Below are 19,958 nucleotides of genomic sequence, written 5' to 3'. Positions count from 1 at the left end.
CTGTGATTCAGGAGCCAACTTGAGCCCTGCCTCCTCCTCCTCCAAGCCTTTCCAAAGTTTCTAGCATCCCTGTATGTTGAGCTCTGGTATCTTATTTATTTAAATCTGTACTTTGAATGTGAGCTTTTCATAATGTAGTGTTTCATCTCAATCTCCAGTTTAGCCATATGAGTGTCTCTTCCCATGAGAATTACAATCTCTTTTATGGCCAGACTCTCATATTTTGTTAAATTACCTGTAACATCAAGAATAATGTAATGTTGAATCTTTAAAATTACTGGTTGGATTTATTTTTTTTTTTTTTGAAAATGTTTGGAATCTCATTTCTTGCTTCCTTTCCCAAGTCTGTATGTAGAAACATATGGCAGCCTTTCTCCATATGTTAATGGCTGTATGTGCAATAGACATGGTAAGTAGTGGTACATTGAAATATCCTTTTTTTTTTCTCACAAGCTGAGGCTCTCTGAATTTCCAGATAAGTATTTGATCTGAAAGTGAACTAAAATAGTCATCACTGTGATATAATCTCACATGGCTTTATAATATATTACATTTCTTAAGAGAAAAATAAACCTGAAATTATAGAAGAAAGATTGTATCTTTATAACTGACACAGTGAAACAAAGAATTGAAAGAGAGAAATTATTATAATTTTATCTGAACGTGACAGTAAATTTTAATCACTGTTTTCTCTCAAAATGTATGTAGTACTTTTCAGTTTAATGTTTTCTGTTTAAATTTTTATTGTTTCTAATACCGATAAGATAAAAAAAAAAGATGGCTATTATTATTCCCATTTTACAAATGAAGAAACCCTTGAGATTAAGTCTATTATCACCAAGCCCATTGTTTTCTCTATAAGAGAAAATAGATTACACTGGGGGACAATTTTTTTTTTCATTTTCTGTTGCATGAGGTTTTAGAACTGTTTGTATATATTTCTGCATCACTGACTCCAAATCTGAAATTCGTTTTTTGGTGCATGCTCTAGTTTTTATGCAATTTTAAGTTCATTTTGTTACAGTTAATGACATGCATTGGTTTTTAAAAATGCCTTTCGCTCTTCCCATGGTTTGGCATGAACCTAAGGACCACAGCAGTGACTGTTATTTCTGTCTGATCCATACAAAGGGCATCGGCAAGAAAAAACAGCATATGATCGCATATCCTAATATTCCTTCAGCAATACGACCTATCCCACACTCAGAGACAATCCTGGTTTCAGTTTGCAATGGTTTTATTTCTTCTAAGGATGAAGAAAGTGAACATGGTGATCAAGTGTATTTTGATAAGATGCATGAGGAAATTGTTGTAGAATCTGAAGGGTCTTCTTCTGATGCCAAGCAGTCATTAACCCCTCAGCAGTTTAGCCAACCCGAATTGAGTGACTTAGAGATTTGGGCCTCTCAAAGAAAGCAGCTGAGTTATTAGCCTCCAGGCTTCAAGAAAAGAATGTACTTCACCCGTCAGCTAAAGTATCCCATTTCAGGAAGCGTGAACAAATGTTTGTGGACTTTTTTTCTGAAGACAAACACTTTGTTTACTGTCATGATATCAGTAGTCTTCTCAGCCAGCTAGGTATTACCACTTACAGTCCAACAGAATGGCAGCTATTTCTTGACAATTCTAAACGGAGTCTGAAATGTGTTCTCCTAAACAATGGTAGTTTATGCAGCAGTTTCAGTTGGTTATTCAACTCATCTGCAAGAAGATTATAATGACATAAAAATTGTTCTCGACTTTCTGAAGTATGAGGAGCATAACTGGATCATTTGTGTGGATCTTAAAATGGTAAATTTCCTGCTAGGACAACAGAGAAGTTTCATGAATAACCTTGCTTTCTGTGTTTGTGGGACAGCTGAGCTCGGGAGAAACACTGGACACAGAAGGAGTGGCCGAAACGTGAAGCTCTGGAAGTAGGGATGCAAAATATTGTGAATGAACCTGTAGTTAATTGAGACAGGATCATTTTTCCCCCACTTCACATCAAACTTGGCTTAATGAAGCAGTTTGTTCAGGCTTTGAATAGAGAAAGTGAATGCTTTCAACATATTATTTCTGCTTTTCCTGCCTTGTCTTTTAAGAAGATAAAAGCAGGTGTATTCAATGCACCTCAAATTCGAACCCTCATACGTGATGAAGAATTTGCCAGGAAGATGAATAAGGAGGAGAGAGCAGCATGGCAGTCTTTTATGGCAGTTACAAAGAACTTCCTTGGAAACAAAAAAGCAGAAAACTATGAACTTGTGGTTCAAAGGATGCTGTTGGCTTTTCGTGACATTGGATGTAACATGAGCACTGAGATTCACTTCCTGAACAGTCACCTTGATAAGTTTCCTGAAAATCTTGGAGCTGTTAGTGATGAGCAGACTACTGCTGGAGCATCAAATGAGATTGTCCTCAACAAGTACACAAATGCAAGAGCTACAAACACAAATTTTTGCCTGAATAGAATTTAAATAAGTTTTGTGCAAATTTTATGATTAAAATAAGTGTTTTAATATGTACTATTTTGAAATTGTAGACAAATTCTGATGCAATCATATCTTTTAGTGTATTAGTATATTTACTGCATTATATAAATTATTATATTTTCACAAAGATGATGCCCAAGAAGACATTCTATTCCATTATGTTAAACTAAATGTTGAAAATTTTACAATAAGATGAAAATCTAAAATCTTGAATTGCAAAAAAAACTGTAGCTTACATAGAAAAACTAATGTCAGATTTGAGACCAGCACACTAGAATTAGGTAAGAACAATTGTTTTTGTGGATGCATCAAAAATTTTGATCCCCAGTGTTATTATTGTAGCACACATAATGTGCTTGCTTGATGAATATCTCTATTCCCCACCTGTAAGTTCTGTATGGTCAAAGACCACCTAGCTTGTCAATGCTCATTCTAGAACAGTGCTGCCACATAATAAGGACAAAAAAATGCTTGTTTTATGAATGAAGTTTTTAAGTCTCTGAAAGAAAGCTAGTTAGTGGCTTAGGATAATAATGAGTTAGAAGAGAAACCTGGGAGTCATTCTGAACTCCCAAGGGGAATGGCTCCTCCCTCACCGCTTCATACCACATCCCTGTGGCTGCTTGCCCCACTTGTGAAATTCCTTAAAACCATTTTTACTTAAAGTCTGCTTGGCATTTAGAATACTGAATGAAATTTCCATTTGAGAGCTGTCATATGAAAAAGACAATGCTGATATGTGTGTTCATCTTTTAGTTCCAAAGATATCAGAACTTTATTGGATAACTAGAAGAATGAGACACCATAATTAACTTTTCTACAAGCCAACAAACATATTTTAAGAATATGCTATGTCAAAAAACACCATTTGGCACTTCAGACCTGCAGCATAAACTAATCAGAAATACCACCTGAACTTGATTCTCATATTCTGAAGAGTGTGGGTATAATGGAAATTTTATCTAGAAATACTGCAGTGAAGGTCAGGGAACTTAGGTCTAGGGAGGAGAGAATTGAGTTTTCAGGAGAAATGACCTATCTCCATTACTATGGGATTTTATGAGTAAGTCCAGTCTGCATTTACCTGCATATCTCAGAAATGGGAAAACAAGTCACAGCAAAGACTCAGACACCGGTCACCATCACTTCAAGCATGAGTAGCAAGAGTGCATATGGGTGGAGAGGGTGGGTATGTAGATTCACTCACACACACACACACCATCTAGAGTGCACATGCTGAAGGATATATATATTCCCAAAGGCATGTGGCATCCCTTTGGCATATCAACAAATTATCTCCGATTCCCAGCCTAACTGCAGTTTCTTTTTTACATAATTTAGAAAGCAACATAATAATGCAATAAGTGACAATCCTATAGAAGTAAATCTCAAACCCCTCTAAAACAATGTGTATGGACATAATTACATCAATCATTCATAAACTATAGAAATTATTTGATAATTACCAGCTTCTTGCAGCATACCTCACAACCTAAGAGGACATAGCAGGCTGTCTTGATGTGAGAGGAATGAAAACTGATTTTGAGCACCGCTTCTCATAATTTAATGTGAATATACATTGGGGACATTGTTAAACTGTGGATTCTGATTCTTCAGGTCTGGGGATGGGGGTCATGAGAGTCTGCATTGCTGCAGACCAAGTGCCTTGCAACTCCCAAGTATGTTCTAGATCAGTGGTCCCTAACCCCTGGGTCGCGGACCGGTACCGGTCAGTGGGCCATTTGGTACCAGTCTGCAGAGAAAGAATAAATAACTTACATTATTTCCGTTTTACTTATATTTAAGTGTGAACAATGTTTTTATTTTTAAAAAATGACCAGATTCCCTCTGTTACATCCGTCTAAGACTCAGTCTTGACGCTTGTCTTGGTCATGTGATACATTTATCCGTCCCACCCTAAAGGCCGGTCCGTGAAAATGTTTTCTGACATTAAACCGGTCCGTGGCCCAAAAAAGGTTGGGGACCATTGTTCTAGACCAGCCACAATGGCATCACCGGGAAGCCATTTTCCAAAATTGCAAGTGATTCCAATGTGCCCCACTCCTCCAAAATTATGGAAGTGAAATCACTGTAAGATGATTGTTTACTGAGCTTCCCTAGCTGCTCTAAAGGTTTATAAGTGAGTAGTTCTCACAGTCACCTGGAGAGCTTTGTCAAAACATTTAACCCTCTCCTAAATGTTGGAAACAGTGAGTGGTAAAGTCTGGGTTTGGAAATTTTGAAGAGATCTCCAAGTGATTTAGAAAAAGGACATCAGGCTTAGATTCACTGACCCAGTCTCTATGCTGTGGTTCAGGAAAGGCTGGCCCTGGACTAATTCATGAGCTAGACTAAAACCTGAAGTTGTCTTTTGATAGTCATATACTTTCTGTGCCCTTTTTTTCATGTTTTACCCTATTTATATGATTCTACTACTTCCAATAAAGTATATGACATCAGTCATTTCTATTACTGTACTTATAAATGAGTTTGGCATTTTTGCACTTTCCCCAGGGATACTTGGATTTAAGTCATCTCTAACTGTGAACTAAGATTCCATCTCCTATTAACATAGTATAACACATTAGCGACATCACTTGAGAGTCGCAAACTTGACTCATGTGGAAACTCTCCCCTCCACACTCTCCCCCCCCCCCGCAACTTAGTCGTTTTCAACATGAGATTTCTTGCATTTAAGACAAACTAAACTATTGAAGTTTTGTTTATTTCCAAACGTATTAATAATTAATGTCTGCAATTAACATTAATATTATTTTTCAGATTCTATGGAGTACTAAATGCTACTTTTAAGATCACCTTTTGTTTATATGGTTAATGTTAACTAAATAATCTCACTATGCAAATTGTTGCCTTTTCTAGTATATTAGTGTAAAATGTATACAGTTCTACGGATGAGGAAACTCCACTTCCTATCACCTGTACCTAATAGCAGGTGCTTTATGGTGGACAGTTACAGTTTGAGAACTATTTAGTAAAATGTGCGCAGTGCCACCTAGTGGTTTATCGTCATTGTTACAAACCTAGATGTCATTTTCTAAAAGAATTCGTTAGTTCAACAGAAAACAACATATTTATCCAATTGTCAGACTTTAAAACAGACCTCTTCATAACTACATCATAACTCAACTTAGCACATTTCTTACTGCTCCTATTTAACTTAGCAAAAGAATTGTGATACTTATCTTTCTCAGTAATAATTAGTCCATATTGAATTATGCTTATTATGCACTAAATGCTGTGTAAAGTGCTTTACATCGATTACCTCATTAATCCCTAAAATTACCCCTGTAAGGGAGGAATCATAACTGTCCCCATTTCACGAATGAGAAAACTGAAACTTACGGAAGGAAGTTACATGACTTGCCCAAGGTCATCGTTAGTTGGGGAGCCAGCAGAAACCCAACTGACTGCCTGGGAGTCTGCACAATTCTACTCCGTGACCTGGACCTCCCAAATAAATTACCAATGAAATAAAGTTTCCAAGAAACCTTTATGCAAGAGAGTCTTCCTCCCCAGATCTCTAATTATCACATACAGTAACACCAATTCAAACTCGACTAACTCAGCATTTATGACAGCTAACCTGAATAAGTATCTGCTTTTGTGACTGAGATGTGGTTTGTGCTTGTTTTATAGAGCTTACATAACATATGCTCAAATTATGTGCTAATTAGTTTATTGATTTTGGAGAACTGAGCTAAAATGTAAGTTTAGATTCACAAATCTTATAAATTAATTAGAACATAAGATGGTTATAAATCAAAAGGTGTTTTTTTAATTATTTTAATGCTGATAGCTAACGTTTGGTGAGTACCTTTTGTGGGCCAAGCCCTGTGGTCAGCACTTATATAACTTCCTCGGGATGGTATTAGTTTCTTTATTTCTAAAAAGGAATAATAAAATTTATAAGGTGTAATCACTTGCTCACGTGTTTAGTTATTAATGAAGCCAAGGTGAAACTCAATCTTTGTGATTACAAAATCTGTGTGCTTTACACATTGCCACTTCTGGGAAATACGTACATATAATTAATGTGCATGGTTACAGTTTATCTGTGTACTGCTACTCCCTCTGCAGAAACACCGCTTTCTCTCACCAGGACTAGGGCCATGAGCTGCAGCTCTTCCACATTCCTGTGCAGCTCCTTTTCTTTCATCCCTTACAGTCAGAAGTGATATTTTTTTATTTAATTAATTGTGTTTACATAGATTCTAGGGTCATCCCGAATGCATCCCCCCTCCCCCCTATTCCCCTCAACATCTCCCTTGCCCCCCTCCCCACAGTCCCCTCCCCCTTCTCTTCAGGTTTTACCCATCCTATCATCCCCTTTCCCTCTGTCCTCTTTTCCTCTGGTCCCTTTGATCTCTCCTCTGTCTCAATTTCATTCCTCAGTTCACATTGTTCCTTGGATTCCTCAAATGAGTGAGGTCAGATGATATTTTTCTTTCTCTGCCTGACTTATTTCACTCAACATAATAGTTTCTAGGTCCATCCATGTTGTCGCAAAAGGTAATATTTCCTTCTTTTTCATGGCCCCATAGTATTCCATTGTATATATGTACCACTGCTTTTTAATCCACTTGTCCACTGACGGACACTTGGGTTGTTTTCAGATCTTTGCTATTGTGAACAATGCTGCCACTGTGGACAACAGTATGGAAATTCCTCAAAAAATTAAAAATGGATCTGCCTTTTGACCCAGCCATCCCACTTTTAGAAATATATCCCAAGAACACCATATCACCGACTGAAAAAAAGAAATGCACCCCCATGTTTATAGAAGTGATATTTTTAAGCTGCATTTCTGATCATGTTACTTTCCTATCTTAAAACCTGTGTCTTCACACTTTCAGCACAAACACCCAAATACTATCATGGCTACAGTGTTTGTACAGCCTTAACTTGTACTTTCTGGCCCCTTCACAACCATAGAAGAATCCAGTTTTGTACCTATCTCACTAAGTCATAACTTCTGATTATCTGTTTATGTGACTTGAGAGTCATATAAGCGACCCCTTAAGACTGTTAGCTCCCTGGGGCAGGAGCCAGGTCTGCATTGTTTGCCACTGAGTCCCCAGGCTCTACCACAGTGCCCTGCACATAATTAGGAAACCTAGTTTTACTTGTCATTAATAGTTATCTAGTCTCACAGCCATAATTAGTATTTCATTTTCCTCATATTGAGATTTTCAGTGTGTGGAAATACAAATATAGAACATGTTTATTTTTAGCAATTTCATATGACTTCTAGCTATTTTATTTGCCCATATTATTACTTCTTATGTTACATGCCCTATTCCAAGCATTTTTCAGGCATCACCCCATTTAACCTTCATAGTAATCATTTGAGGGAAGATGCCATAATCAGCACCACCTTTCTAAGATGAAGACTCGTAGGAGCCCGGTAACCTGACAGATAATATACCTAGGATTCAGACCAAGGCTTTTGTGATTCTTCAGGACTCTACCTGATTGCCTCTTTAGCAATCAGATGCGTTTTCACTGTTCAGTCATTTTCTTGCCGTGTGCTTGCTTAGACAACAGATATTTATTAATCTCCTATGATGTGTGAGACTGGAAGTATGAGCAGTTTTCATGATAGACAGAGGCTCCTCCTGTGGCACAGACTATGCGGAGAGGAAAGGGACACAGCTGGTCTGCACAGAGAGTTCACTAAGTAATGCGGAAGAACAGGATTCTCAGTTGGCATGTAGAAGGGGTACAAAACCTAGAGTGGGGGAGGCAGAAAGACATCCTGGAAGTGGTGCTCACACTAACGCCTGATGGATGAGACCTGGATGAGAAGTGAGGCCAGATCAGAAGGAACTTTGCAAGCCATGTTGAAGAGTTGAATTTCAACTTAATGGGAAGTTTTTAAAGCACTTGAAGCAGCATACAAGTGACATGTCAGATATGCAGTTCAGAGTTATCATCCTGGCTACAGTGTTTAGAAAGAATTGGAGTGGGAGAAAGAATGAAGATGAAAAAACTGACTTAGTCAACCAGTATGAGATAATAATGGTGATGGAATTGGGTGATGGGAACAAGGGTCCGTGAAAATGGAGGAATTAAAATGATATATTAAAGATAGAGTCCATAGGACTCAGTCGTTATGTGAGATAGGAGGACCCAGGAATGAAATCTAGATTCTAAGTGGAACAGGAAAGTAGTGAGGGGGTTGAAGCCATTCATCAGGGAATGGAACCCCAGAGAAAGCGGTTTTGGCAGAGAGGAGATGAGGGTAGGCTGGGCAAGCAGAAGCTGATGTGCCTAATGGACGCTTCCACACACCTGTGGATACGTTGTCCACTTCCGTGGACCTGTATGATTCCACCCCTGGGAATCCTGAAAGCTTCCTATGCCCACAAAGACTCACCAGGAGAGACCAAAGCATCCAGATTCCTTCCCTCTCCCAGCAGCCATTTCTCTTTCTTGGCTTGTAGCCATCTCCCTCCTATGTTCAACTTCACAGTTCATATGCTTCTTCTCCAATGCCTGTTTCACATGACCCCCATAGTCAGGAACCAGATGAGTAAGCTACTTCCCATGGTGACCCGGGCACAGATACCAGTGAGAAGGACAGGCCAGATCTCTTCATCACCGCTCTTTTTCTACCCTACACCCAGACATATTCCCAAGGAATAGATCCAGAGGATCTGTAGATCAATTTTGTAGGAAATAATCATAGCAATTGCATCTTTTTTCCTCAAAAACATTAAATAAATAAATTAAACTTACAGATGTTATTTCTTTGGGAGTGCCATGGTTGCTAAATTAAAAAATTGGATAAATAACATTTAAAAATACAAATAATTTCTCCCTGGCCGGTTGGCTCAGAGGTAGAGCATTGGCTGGGTGTGTGGAAGTTTCGGGTTCAATTCCCAGCCAGGGCACACAGGAAAAGCACCCATCTGCTTCTCCACCCCTCCCCCTCTCCTTCCTCTCTATCTCTCTCTTCCCCTCCCACAGCCAAGGCTCCATTGGAGCAAAGTTGGCCCAGGCACTGAGGATGGCTCCATGGCCTCCACCTCAGGTGCTAGAATGGCTCCAGTTCCAATGGAGCAACGCCCCCAATGGGCAGAGCATTGCCCCCTAGTGGGCATGCTCAGTGAATCCTGGTCGGGTGCATGTGGGAGTCTGTCTCTTTGCCTCCCCGCTTCTCATTTCAGAAAAATACAAATATATATAATTTCCTTGTGTGATATAGAAGGTTGCAAATTTGAATTTAGCCAAATTTAACAATTAATTCATTTGAAAAATAATTTATATTGCTCTGCCAGAAGCCAGAGATGTACCCAAAATTTTTTTACATGACTCAATTTGTTCATTTGGTTATACATAACGTGTTGTGTCTATGTACCAGTCATTACTGCTTTTGACTTTATGCATTTCCCATTTAAGGAACACCATACTCACTTCATAAATTAGGAAAGTGAGGCTCTAAGTCTTCCAGGCTAAGAGCATATGCACTGGAAGTAGAAGAGGCAGATTTGAACTTCAGGCTTCGGACTCCAAATCTTATGCTTTAGACTCCAAGTCCAGGAGTTCAATGATGTTAGTTTTGTTTTCTTAAATATCATGTCAGAAATTATCAAAGAGGTAGGAGACTAAAACGTGGAGTAGGTGGTGGAAAAGCATATGTGCCATGCACATCTCTCAGGAACTGGAACCTGTGCTTCGTTGAGAAAGACACATGTTATTTTCAAATGCGAAAGTGTAATGGAAATTGAACCAACTTGATGAAATTGCGGAGAAACTGGCACTCTTATACAGGATTGGTGGGAATGTAAAATAGTACAACTACTTTGGAAAACACTTTGGAAGTTTTCAAAAATGAATCATACAACATAGCCACTTCTTTCCTAAGAACTTACCGAAAGAAATGGAAGCACATTTTTATACAAAGGTTTGTACATGACTGTTCATAGCAACTTTATTCTTTATCAACTAAAACCAGAACAACGCAAATGTCCATCAACAAGTGTGTAGACAACCAAATTGTTATATACCTATAACAAACTATTAATACATCCAACAACATAGATGACTCTCAAAATAATTACACTAAGTAAAAGTATCCAGACCAAAAAAAAAAGTACACACTGGGTGATTTCACTTATATAGAATTCTAGAAAATCATGACAGAAAGCAAATCTGTGGTTTCCTGGGGTGGGAAGAGGGATGGATTACAAAGGAGCATAAGGAAACTCTTGGAGGTGATGGAACGTTCATTGTCTTGATTGTGTTGATGGTTTCTTGGATGTCATAACAAGACTTCAAGACAGACAAAAATAGAAATAGATTTCTTGACTACCTTAGAGAAAGTAGCCGTGATTTAAGTTAAATGAGCTAGTCAATGATGTAGCCAAAAAACAATTTGTTCTTGACCAGTGTAGCTGTGATCTATGACTTAGTTATGCTGCTGCATTTTAGCGATTTTTCCATATCCCCCATAACCTTATACTACTGAAAATATATAAATGATAATATTTTAAATCCTCAAGTGCAGTTTTCATATCCTTAAAATACTAGAATTTACATGTTGTGTTGTTTTTTCTCTTTCTTTCTTTCTTTTTTTTTTTTTTTTAGTGGTTAGCATGTACAATAGAAAAATGCTTACAAGCCAGATAGACTTGTTAACTATAATCACAAGTAGTATCTACTTCAAAGTTGCCGAGAAACTAGATCCTTAAGTGTTCTCACCACAAAAAGGAAATGATAATTATGAAACATGATGGAGGTGTTAGCTAACACTAGGGTGGTAATCAGATTGCGATATATATTTATCAAATCAACACAGTATACCCCTTCAAGTTACACAATGTTAAATATCAATTATATGCCCCATTTTTTTAAAGAAGCCAGATAGACTTGGATTTGAATACCAGTTTTATCATTGACTAAATTTGGGTTTTGTCAGTTAACTTCCCTGATCCTGTTTCCTCACATGTAACTTGGAGATAATAGCTATATTTCAAAGGTCATTATGAAGACTAGAAATAACTATCTGCTATGGTTTTCATCTGCTTGCTGTTATTCATTGTACCTCAAGTCCCTGAAATTATGCACTGAGTGCATATATATACTTATGTCAGCCCCTACGAAGGTCAAACACATACGGAAGCCTGTGAGGAGCCATGATAGCTGATATGTGTAAAATAATGAATTTACCTTTCTTTGCACTTTGGGCTGATGTGTACTCTGCCTTAATTGCATGTAGTGCACCTGGTGGACATTTGGAACGTCATAGAAGCATTGCGGGAAAATGCTCTGAACAACCTGGACCCCAACATAGAACTCAATGTGGCACGCTTGGAGGCAGTGCTGTCCACCATTTTTTACCAGCTCAACAAGCGGATGCCAACAACTCACCAAATCCACGTGGAGCAGTCCATCAGCCTCCTGCTTAACTTCCTGCTGGCAGCCTTTGATCCGTAAGTGCCTTCTGAATGTCTGTTACTTTATACATGTTCCCCTTGTCCTTCTTGGTCTTTGTTGCAAATAATTTTTTTGAGTAACCTACTGCCTCCTTTGTCTTGATCAGATACTTATTTTAATAAAGTTTCTATGTGTTTCCTGTAAATTTTAAATGCTATGAAACAGACTAGAGAGTAAAATACTGCCATAGGAAATTGAGTACAATTGTATTTTATGCCCTGACCTTTATTTAACTCATACCACCCTTGCTAGAAGCTGTGGACACTTGAAAGTGTTACTTGTCTGTGAAATGATTTAGTGAAGCATTAAGCGAGAGGATGTTTTTAACTCTCTTCTTTGCAAATTGCTAAAGACAGTGTTTCAGAGGTGAAGTGACAAGACCCTAGAGCAAACACTGAGAGATTGGAAAGGGTTTCTTGACCAGTCTAGTGAAAGTAGCGATGACTTGCATTAAATGAACTGGTCAATAACATGACCCATAAAACAGACTGATGCTATCCACACACCACAATTGAAATGCAGCCTCATTATCGTACAATCTCCCTCATGGAATCAGAGAATTTCAGATCTGGCTGAGATCTTAAAAACTGTTCTTCCACATCTTTCATTTTACGGATGAAGGAACTGAAGCACGAAAAGCCCATCACCTGCCCAGTGCCCCTCAGCACGTTAGTGGCAGAGTGGGTACGTAGGTATTCAGCTAAGATTTATTTTCCAAGGCATACATGGCAGCCTTGTAAAATCTCAAAACTCTCCTGAATTACATTATCAGCCTAAAATTTCAAAGGGGCTCTTGTTAATAGCCCTTGGTCTAGAGATTGTATGACTGCCTCCACTTTCACTACCTGTTTGGAATTTTTAAAAGGAAAATTACTAATTTGACCTTTCAGCAATCACATTTTAAGACTCTCAGAAGAGTTTTCTCAGTCTCTCAGTCTCATTGTCTGGCCAGTGCTTGGAAATAGTTAAGCCCAGTAACTGGAGATGATCCAGCCAGGCCAATGTTGTTATGCCACTCACTTACAAAAGTCACCAGCTGTCACTTGGCAACCTAGAGTGGTAACAGAATTATTTGTGCTCAGTTTGACCAGTATCGGTTATTGTTTCTGTGATACTTATATTTTGAGAAATTCTCAAGTTGGAGTAAACAATTTTAAAACAAACAACTCAGCATGATAGACTATTTGCTCAGTCTGTATATATTTCAAAGCTGACATACTGCTTTGGGCTAATCACTATGGTAACCAAGCAGGGCAGGTAGCAAGGCTCTGGTTCCACATAACAGGTAGCAGAATGGAACCAGGCCATGGAACGTCTATAACTGCATTTCTATCCTGTCCCCTTAACAAGAGCATGGCAGCTTTCAGATTTGCCACTTAAGTTTTTAGGGGACTTATCTGTTATCAGTGTAACAATAGAAAATGTAAAAATATATGTATATATAATTTTCTGCTAACTCTTAGAGTATTGCTAGAGGATTCATAAGGAACCAAAGCTGAAAAATAAACACACCTACATAGAGAGATCTTTTTGTAGAGATGCAGAGACGCATTCACAAAGAAACCTCGGTCTGAAGATACTTCTGCCTTCCATAGCAAGGGAGTATATGCAGTTTCTACTGATACTCACATTTCCCTTGGTGGCTTTTTATGTTTTAGACAATGTAAGATAGAAGCTATCAGGAAGTACTGAAACCTGAAAATACAACTTAGAAGTGAATGTAAGAAGAGAAACAAGAATAAAATAAATGTTCGATTCTATTTCTTATCATTTTAGACTCCAGTTTGTCCACATGAGATCCAGTATGGAGATCTGATGTCACTTCTATAACTTATCCCATGATTGAATCCAAGTATTTAAAGGAGCCTCTGTATTTTGGTAGACATGAATGAACCTGATATTAGTAGATCAAGGATATGCTGTTGCTATTATAGAATCACTGAAACATTTAAGAGATATTTTTTTATTTGATGTATTTTAAATGAACAGAATAAGAAAAACATGAAATCCGAAATGAAAGTTAGAGATACCTGAAGAACCTGGACAATAAGGAGACAATGTAAAAAATAAAATAAAATAAAAAAAGAAAAGACATTACAACAATTTAAACTCATGAACAGGGCCCTGGCTGGTTGGCTCAGTGGTAGAGCGTCAGCCTGGTGTGCAGAAGTCCCGGGTTCGATTCCCGGCCAGGGCACACAGGAGAAGCGCCCATTTGCTTCTCCACCCCTCCCCCTCTCCTTCCTCTCTGTCTCTTTCTTCCCCTCCCGCAGCCGAGGCTCCATTGGAACAGAGATGGCCCGGGCGCTGGGGATGGCTCCTTGGCCTCTGCCGCAGGCGCTAGAGTGGCTCTGGTCGCAACAGAGCGATGCCCCAGAGGGGCAGAGCATCGCCCCCTGGTGGGCAGAGCGTCGCCCCTGGTGGGCGTGCCGGGTGGATCCCAGTCGGGCGCATCCGGGAGTCTGTCTGACTGTCTCTCCCCATTTCCAGCTTCAGAAAAATACAAAATAAATAAATAAATAAACTCATGAACAGTAAGAACTTGGATTCAAAGAAACATGGTCATTATATTGGGGTGCCTTATAATTCATCAGACCCAACTAGTTGGACTCTGCCAAGAAAATGGTCTGAAATGAGGATCAAAACATACTGCACTTGACTGCACTGGGAACTAGACTGGCCTTTCCATAATCACAGTTCCCCGAGAATAGCATTTTCCCCTTTTCTCCACCTCAGTTTTTACAGAGGCATGCTTACTGCAGATCATAAACAGTCCTCTGGTTCTAAGGGTTTCCTATTCTTTGGCCATATCAGCCTCTTAGGAGATACAGGACACTCCTGTATACACAGGATGATTGGTGTATGTAAGGATCTAGGTAGGTATTTTACACCAGTGACCTAAGTCTAGAAGATTTTTGTTGTTCCTGACTTTCCTTCAAAAAATTGCTGTCTCTCTGGGAAGAGAGTCACCCAATGACATGGTCAACCAACATCTAACCAAATGTTCATGGTAACTAATATGTGAACCTATTTTCACAGAAAAACTTCAATATACTTGTCTTACTCTCTTCCTGCTTCCCTAGGAAAGACTAATATCAACTTTAGCCTGTTAACTTAATCTCATTTCAATTCAGGAAAAGCCTTCTTCTTAGGATAACTCCCCATAATGTAGATTTTTGTGACAGTGGCCTTGTTTTTAGTAAATATTATTTTTGCATATATTCAGCCACTCAAAACTCATAGTAGGACAATGATTAATATTAAAAGGAATGGTGATTTTTCTTTTTTCAGGAGTCCAGCTATATTCTTATTAATTCTCTAATGGTAATAATATAATTATAATAATAGCTAAGATGTACTCCTCATTTACTGTGTGCAAACCATCATACGGATTTGGCACTATATTATTATAATTCCCCAGGTTGAGTAAGTGCTAAAGCTGAGACAGATTAAATCATTTTCAGGTCATACAGCTTCATACTAGATGAGATGAGGAGTGGAAGAAAAATCAAAGTCATTTTGTTTCAGGAAACAGTTTAAAGTCAATTCTATTCATGGTTTCAGTTTCATTTTTTTTAATAAAAATTAATGTACTTTTTCCCAGGCTTATCCTGCTTATTATGGGATATTATTATTACACTCACATTTCTAACCGTTTAAGCATGTGGTATTTAGACATATTTGACAAGAGTGTATGTGGAAGAAATATTTGGACTTAACAAGTTTCATGTTGTACATTTAGAGTCAGTTTTATGACAGCCATCCAGAACCCCAAATCCACTGTATAATAGTCTTTCATACAAAATACCAGATCCTGGTATTTTCCTCTCCAGTTGACACATGGCACCTCACTGAGCCATTTGAACATCCATTCCCACTGCTGAGCACCCTACCCATGCCCGACACTATGAAAGGTGCCAAAATACTGTGAAGATGGCTGGATGTGAAATAATACTGGAACTCTGCCAAAAACCCTTGTGCTTTTTGAGTTTTAAAAAGGATTCTGATGTTTAATGTAAGATGTATTACAAAGTACATGGCCATTTCTCTGTGTGACAACAAGACACCTTGTTCACTTTTGAGGCAAAGGAAAAAGAGAAGAGTCATATGGAACCAAATGTTTTTCTTTTTCTTTTTTCTTTTTTTTTTCCATTTTCTATATGGCTAAAACTAGATATTTGAAATAGTGCTTCCTTGGCTTGGTGATTTGTTTCCAAGTACATCTTAAATTCAAGATATCCACAGAGCATTCTTATCTAGTCACTAAAATTTTGTTCTGATAGAAAACATTTTATTTCAAGGTACCTGTGTTTTGCTAAAATGGGATCATTTTCTGAAGACTTTTCACAACTGTAGATATACTGGACATCCTTAATGTCACTCATCTTTCTGTGAGACTTATACTTTGGATGAGTGGCAGATGGGATTTCATGGGGGTAAGAGAGACAATGTCAACAGTATTGTCTGCTTCCATTCTGAAGAAACCCCTGGCAAATTCATCTGACCCAGTGCTATAAGGAATTCTTTTCCCAGATGTGTAGCTGACATCGGGGATGCCAGGACGAAATGAAGGGTCCCTGTCTGTTCACGTACGTGTTAACTTCACTATCCCAAAACAAGAGTTGTGTATGTAATCTATCCCAAGTTATGCATGTGATCACTTATAAATTCAAGATATCACATGACTGTACAATCAAGTCAATGTTTGCAGTTTTACTCAAACACTTAGAATTTCTCAATATAAAACTTGAGTGGTAAGTCAGAAAGTTTCTCCTTGTGCCTCCATTAATTTTACATACATATGAGCTTGCTATATGCCAGGTGCTATATGATAGGCTGGGGATGAAAGATGGGTAAGATGAGGTCTCTGCCCTTTGTGAAAATGTGTTGTACTAGTACAATTAACTGTTTTTCATTATTCTCCCCAATAGACTGTGAATACATATCCCCAACCTCTTAAGCATTGTCAGTAAATATCTATTGAGTCACGAAATGGGTGATCCATAAGACAGAATAACTCCCAGGTAAAGCAGCCAGAGGAGGAAGTGATAGAGCAGCTGAGTGTTGTGCCTTTGCTTATCAAAACGCTTTCCAAATGTGTCTGTAAGACATGCTGGGAGAGGAAGAGCCTCTCATTTTAGTACTCTTAAGTAGAGAAATAATTTCTCCAGCCTGTTCAGAAAAAGAATCAACCAGAATTTAAATCTCATTTTTGAGGGCTTTAAATTTATCGTGGGAGTCTTTAAATTCAACATGGAGAAACTCTCTTAGCCATCTGGAGAAAGCATACATTCTGTTCTGAATTCATCCTAGCATTCCAGACCTATCCATAGCTATTTGTTGTTTTCCCTTCTTGTCAAAGCAGGTTTTCCTGCCCAGACAACTTTTCCATACAGGTAACATCATCTTCTTAGTTAAAAGAAATCAGATTGTCTCTTTGTAAACTCATGAAAAACTCAGCACAATGGAGTTCCTCACTTTTTATTCTGATGAGTAAAACTTTGAAGTAAGCCATGTTTTTCAGACAAACACTCTACCAATCTCTATATATTAAGCCAAGGGTTTGTGCTTTTTTGTTTCCATTTTCAATTTCCCCTCAGAAAAATCTGAAATTTTTCTGAGTGAGAAAACAAAGTATAAAGGAAAATAAAAGATTTAAAGAAACATTGATTTATGAAGCAATTTAAGTTTGTACCATTGATAGTTTGCTGGTTCTTTTAAATACTTTTTTAGGTATTACTGAAATACCAATATAACAATATAATTGGGTATTTTCTGACATCAAGCAAGAACAGGAAAGTAAAGTTTTTATAAGCAAAACCTTTGGGGTAATTGCCTTACAAATGAAATACATTACATTATGCCAAAAAAAACAAATAGTGGGGGGAAAAATTGAAGTTTGTTTTATACATTGTGTTCTCACTCCTCACTGAAAGGGAAAATATTAAAATAAGTAAAATTTTTACATTTAAAATAAAATTATTCTTTTAATTAAAAAAAATAGGCTAATACTAAGTATTTTTAAAAGCTTTTGCTGCATCTTGTATGCTATTAAAAATCAGCTTCACTAGCTTATGTAACCATGTCATTGATTACTGACTCTAAGACTACCCCTGAAGTACACAGGCCCTCAAGCACATCTGGCTCTGCTATGTCTTTCTTGAGGTGACCATCAGAACTGCACTTGAAATCAGAAGGCTTCCACCACAGCGTTTCATAAAAGTAAAAAAGGAGCATAGACTTTTCCCAGGGCTCTTTCTGGTTTTGCCCATGCAAAGGCTGCTTGACCTGCAACAATAGGGACAATCTATGGTTTTCATCCTAAGTACACGTTGGCAGGTCTGCGGCTAACAGCCAACATTCCATGTGTTTGGTTTTCCTGCTTCACTCCTAGAGGCATTGCATGTACAGACTCACTTTGGAACAATATGCTGCTTTCCTGCTCATTTGCACAAGACTCCTGAAAGCTTCCTGTTATCCATCCTTGTGAGCTTGACTTTCAATTTTCTAGACATTTACGGAATTTCACTGACTGTTTGTGAATCAAACTGCCTGGACTAAAGACCATTTTTAATGAAAGTAATTCTTCAATTTCTCTATTTTGGGATGTAACCAGCTTCTCCCTACTCCTTGTTCCTTTTGCTAATGCCAATTCTTTTTTCAAAAGAAAATAAACAAAAGGAAAGAGAGAGAGAGACAGAGAAAGAAAGAAAGAAAGAAAGAAAGAAAGAAAGAAAGAAAGAAAGAAAGAAAGAAAGAAGAGAGAAGAAAAGAAAAGAAAAAAAAGAAAAGAAAGAAAAAAGAAAAGAAACGTAGGGACCCTGATCCCAACATGACTAAGTAATAGCCTTTGTTATGGAATCTTGTCAAAGGCCTTTAGAAAATCTTTCTCTCCCCTCCCCCACCCTTTCCTTCACTGTGTTATAACTACTGAAAATGTTCTTTAAAAAAATCTATTGTATTTAAGTCCTTGGTGCCCCATTCTCCATTGTGGAGTCAGTCATCTCCACTCACTCTTCGAACTCCTGAAAGGTTTATCCATGCCAGGACTGAGCACGGTCTGAACGCGGCCACCTGCTGCATCCTTCTTCCTGACAGGGGTCACATTTGCAATCTGGCACAGAGGCTTGCATAACAATACATTCCAGTGGCTAATTTCACCCTTGAGTTCCTGCAGAACTCTCATTGAGCTGCCCTCCACTTGATTTATCTAGATTTATTATGTCAATTTGGCAGAATAGCTCTGATACAATCACTGTTGGATTTAATAGCATTAATCTTGCCTTTCCAGGAACAATACAGGACTGGCAATCTCCCTATGATCTTCTTCATTAAAAACTAAGGTTGAAGAATTCACCCGTGAGCTATCATTATTTTATCCTTTGGAGAACGCTCTGTTCCAGCATCATCGGTGGTCTATTCTCTTTCTTGAGTTAAATTGTTCTTTCTGATTCATTGAAAGAAACCATATTGCTCTTGAAGTCTCATATAGAATGCTCTTCAATTGTTTTGCATTTTGAAGACTACTTTATCTTTTTATTACTCCTATTCTTCCACATTTTGTAGACTTTCCTGATCTCATTATTTGAGCCATATTTCAGTTTAGGAAAAGAAACTAATTATTTCCTAAAACAATAATTTTGATATTTCCAATTGTCCATGCAATTGTGAATGAAGAGGACATGGAATAATTTTAAATGGGGTGATTTTTAGAAAATCATTGCATTTTTATTATAGCTGCCTGCTCTAAAATTAGTAAACAACATAATGAATGGTCATTCAAAATTCTAGGGGCACTAGTTATAATGATTAATAGATATTAAGTCATATAAAAAATGTGTTGTTCAGTAACTCTGAGTGAGACAAAACGCAAGGCACTGAAATTCACCTAATTCAGAAGGCAGTCCCTGCCTCCAAGGATCTCTCAATGCAGAGTTGATTCACATGCATACATGTAAATAAAAAAATCAAAGCCACATAGTGTAGGTTCCACATAATAGATAAAGGTGAAGGTGATAACAATTG

The 19,958-nt window shown here is 37.9% G+C and overlaps 1 protein-coding gene across 15 annotated transcripts in view; it reads left to right on the top strand.

The window, feature by feature from the left end:
* DTNA (dystrobrevin alpha) overlaps positions 1-19,958 on the top strand; it is a 372,686-nt gene that overhangs the window by 264,123 nt on the left and 88,605 nt on the right. For all 15 annotated transcript variants that reach the window (XM_066352951.1, XM_066352959.1, XM_066352958.1 and 12 more), the window contains one exon: positions 11,716-11,929. In XM_066352951.1, the coding sequence (XP_066209048.1) occupies positions 11,716-11,929 (214 nt within the window). The remainder of the gene's footprint in view (positions 1-11,715; positions 11,930-19,958) is intronic.

This window comes from Saccopteryx leptura, chromosome 11 (assembly GCF_036850995.1).
Source record: "Saccopteryx leptura isolate mSacLep1 chromosome 11, mSacLep1_pri_phased_curated, whole genome shotgun sequence".
Taxonomy (NCBI): domain Eukaryota; kingdom Metazoa; phylum Chordata; class Mammalia; order Chiroptera; family Emballonuridae; genus Saccopteryx; species Saccopteryx leptura.
This window is presented reverse-complemented; position numbering and strand designations above follow the sequence as displayed.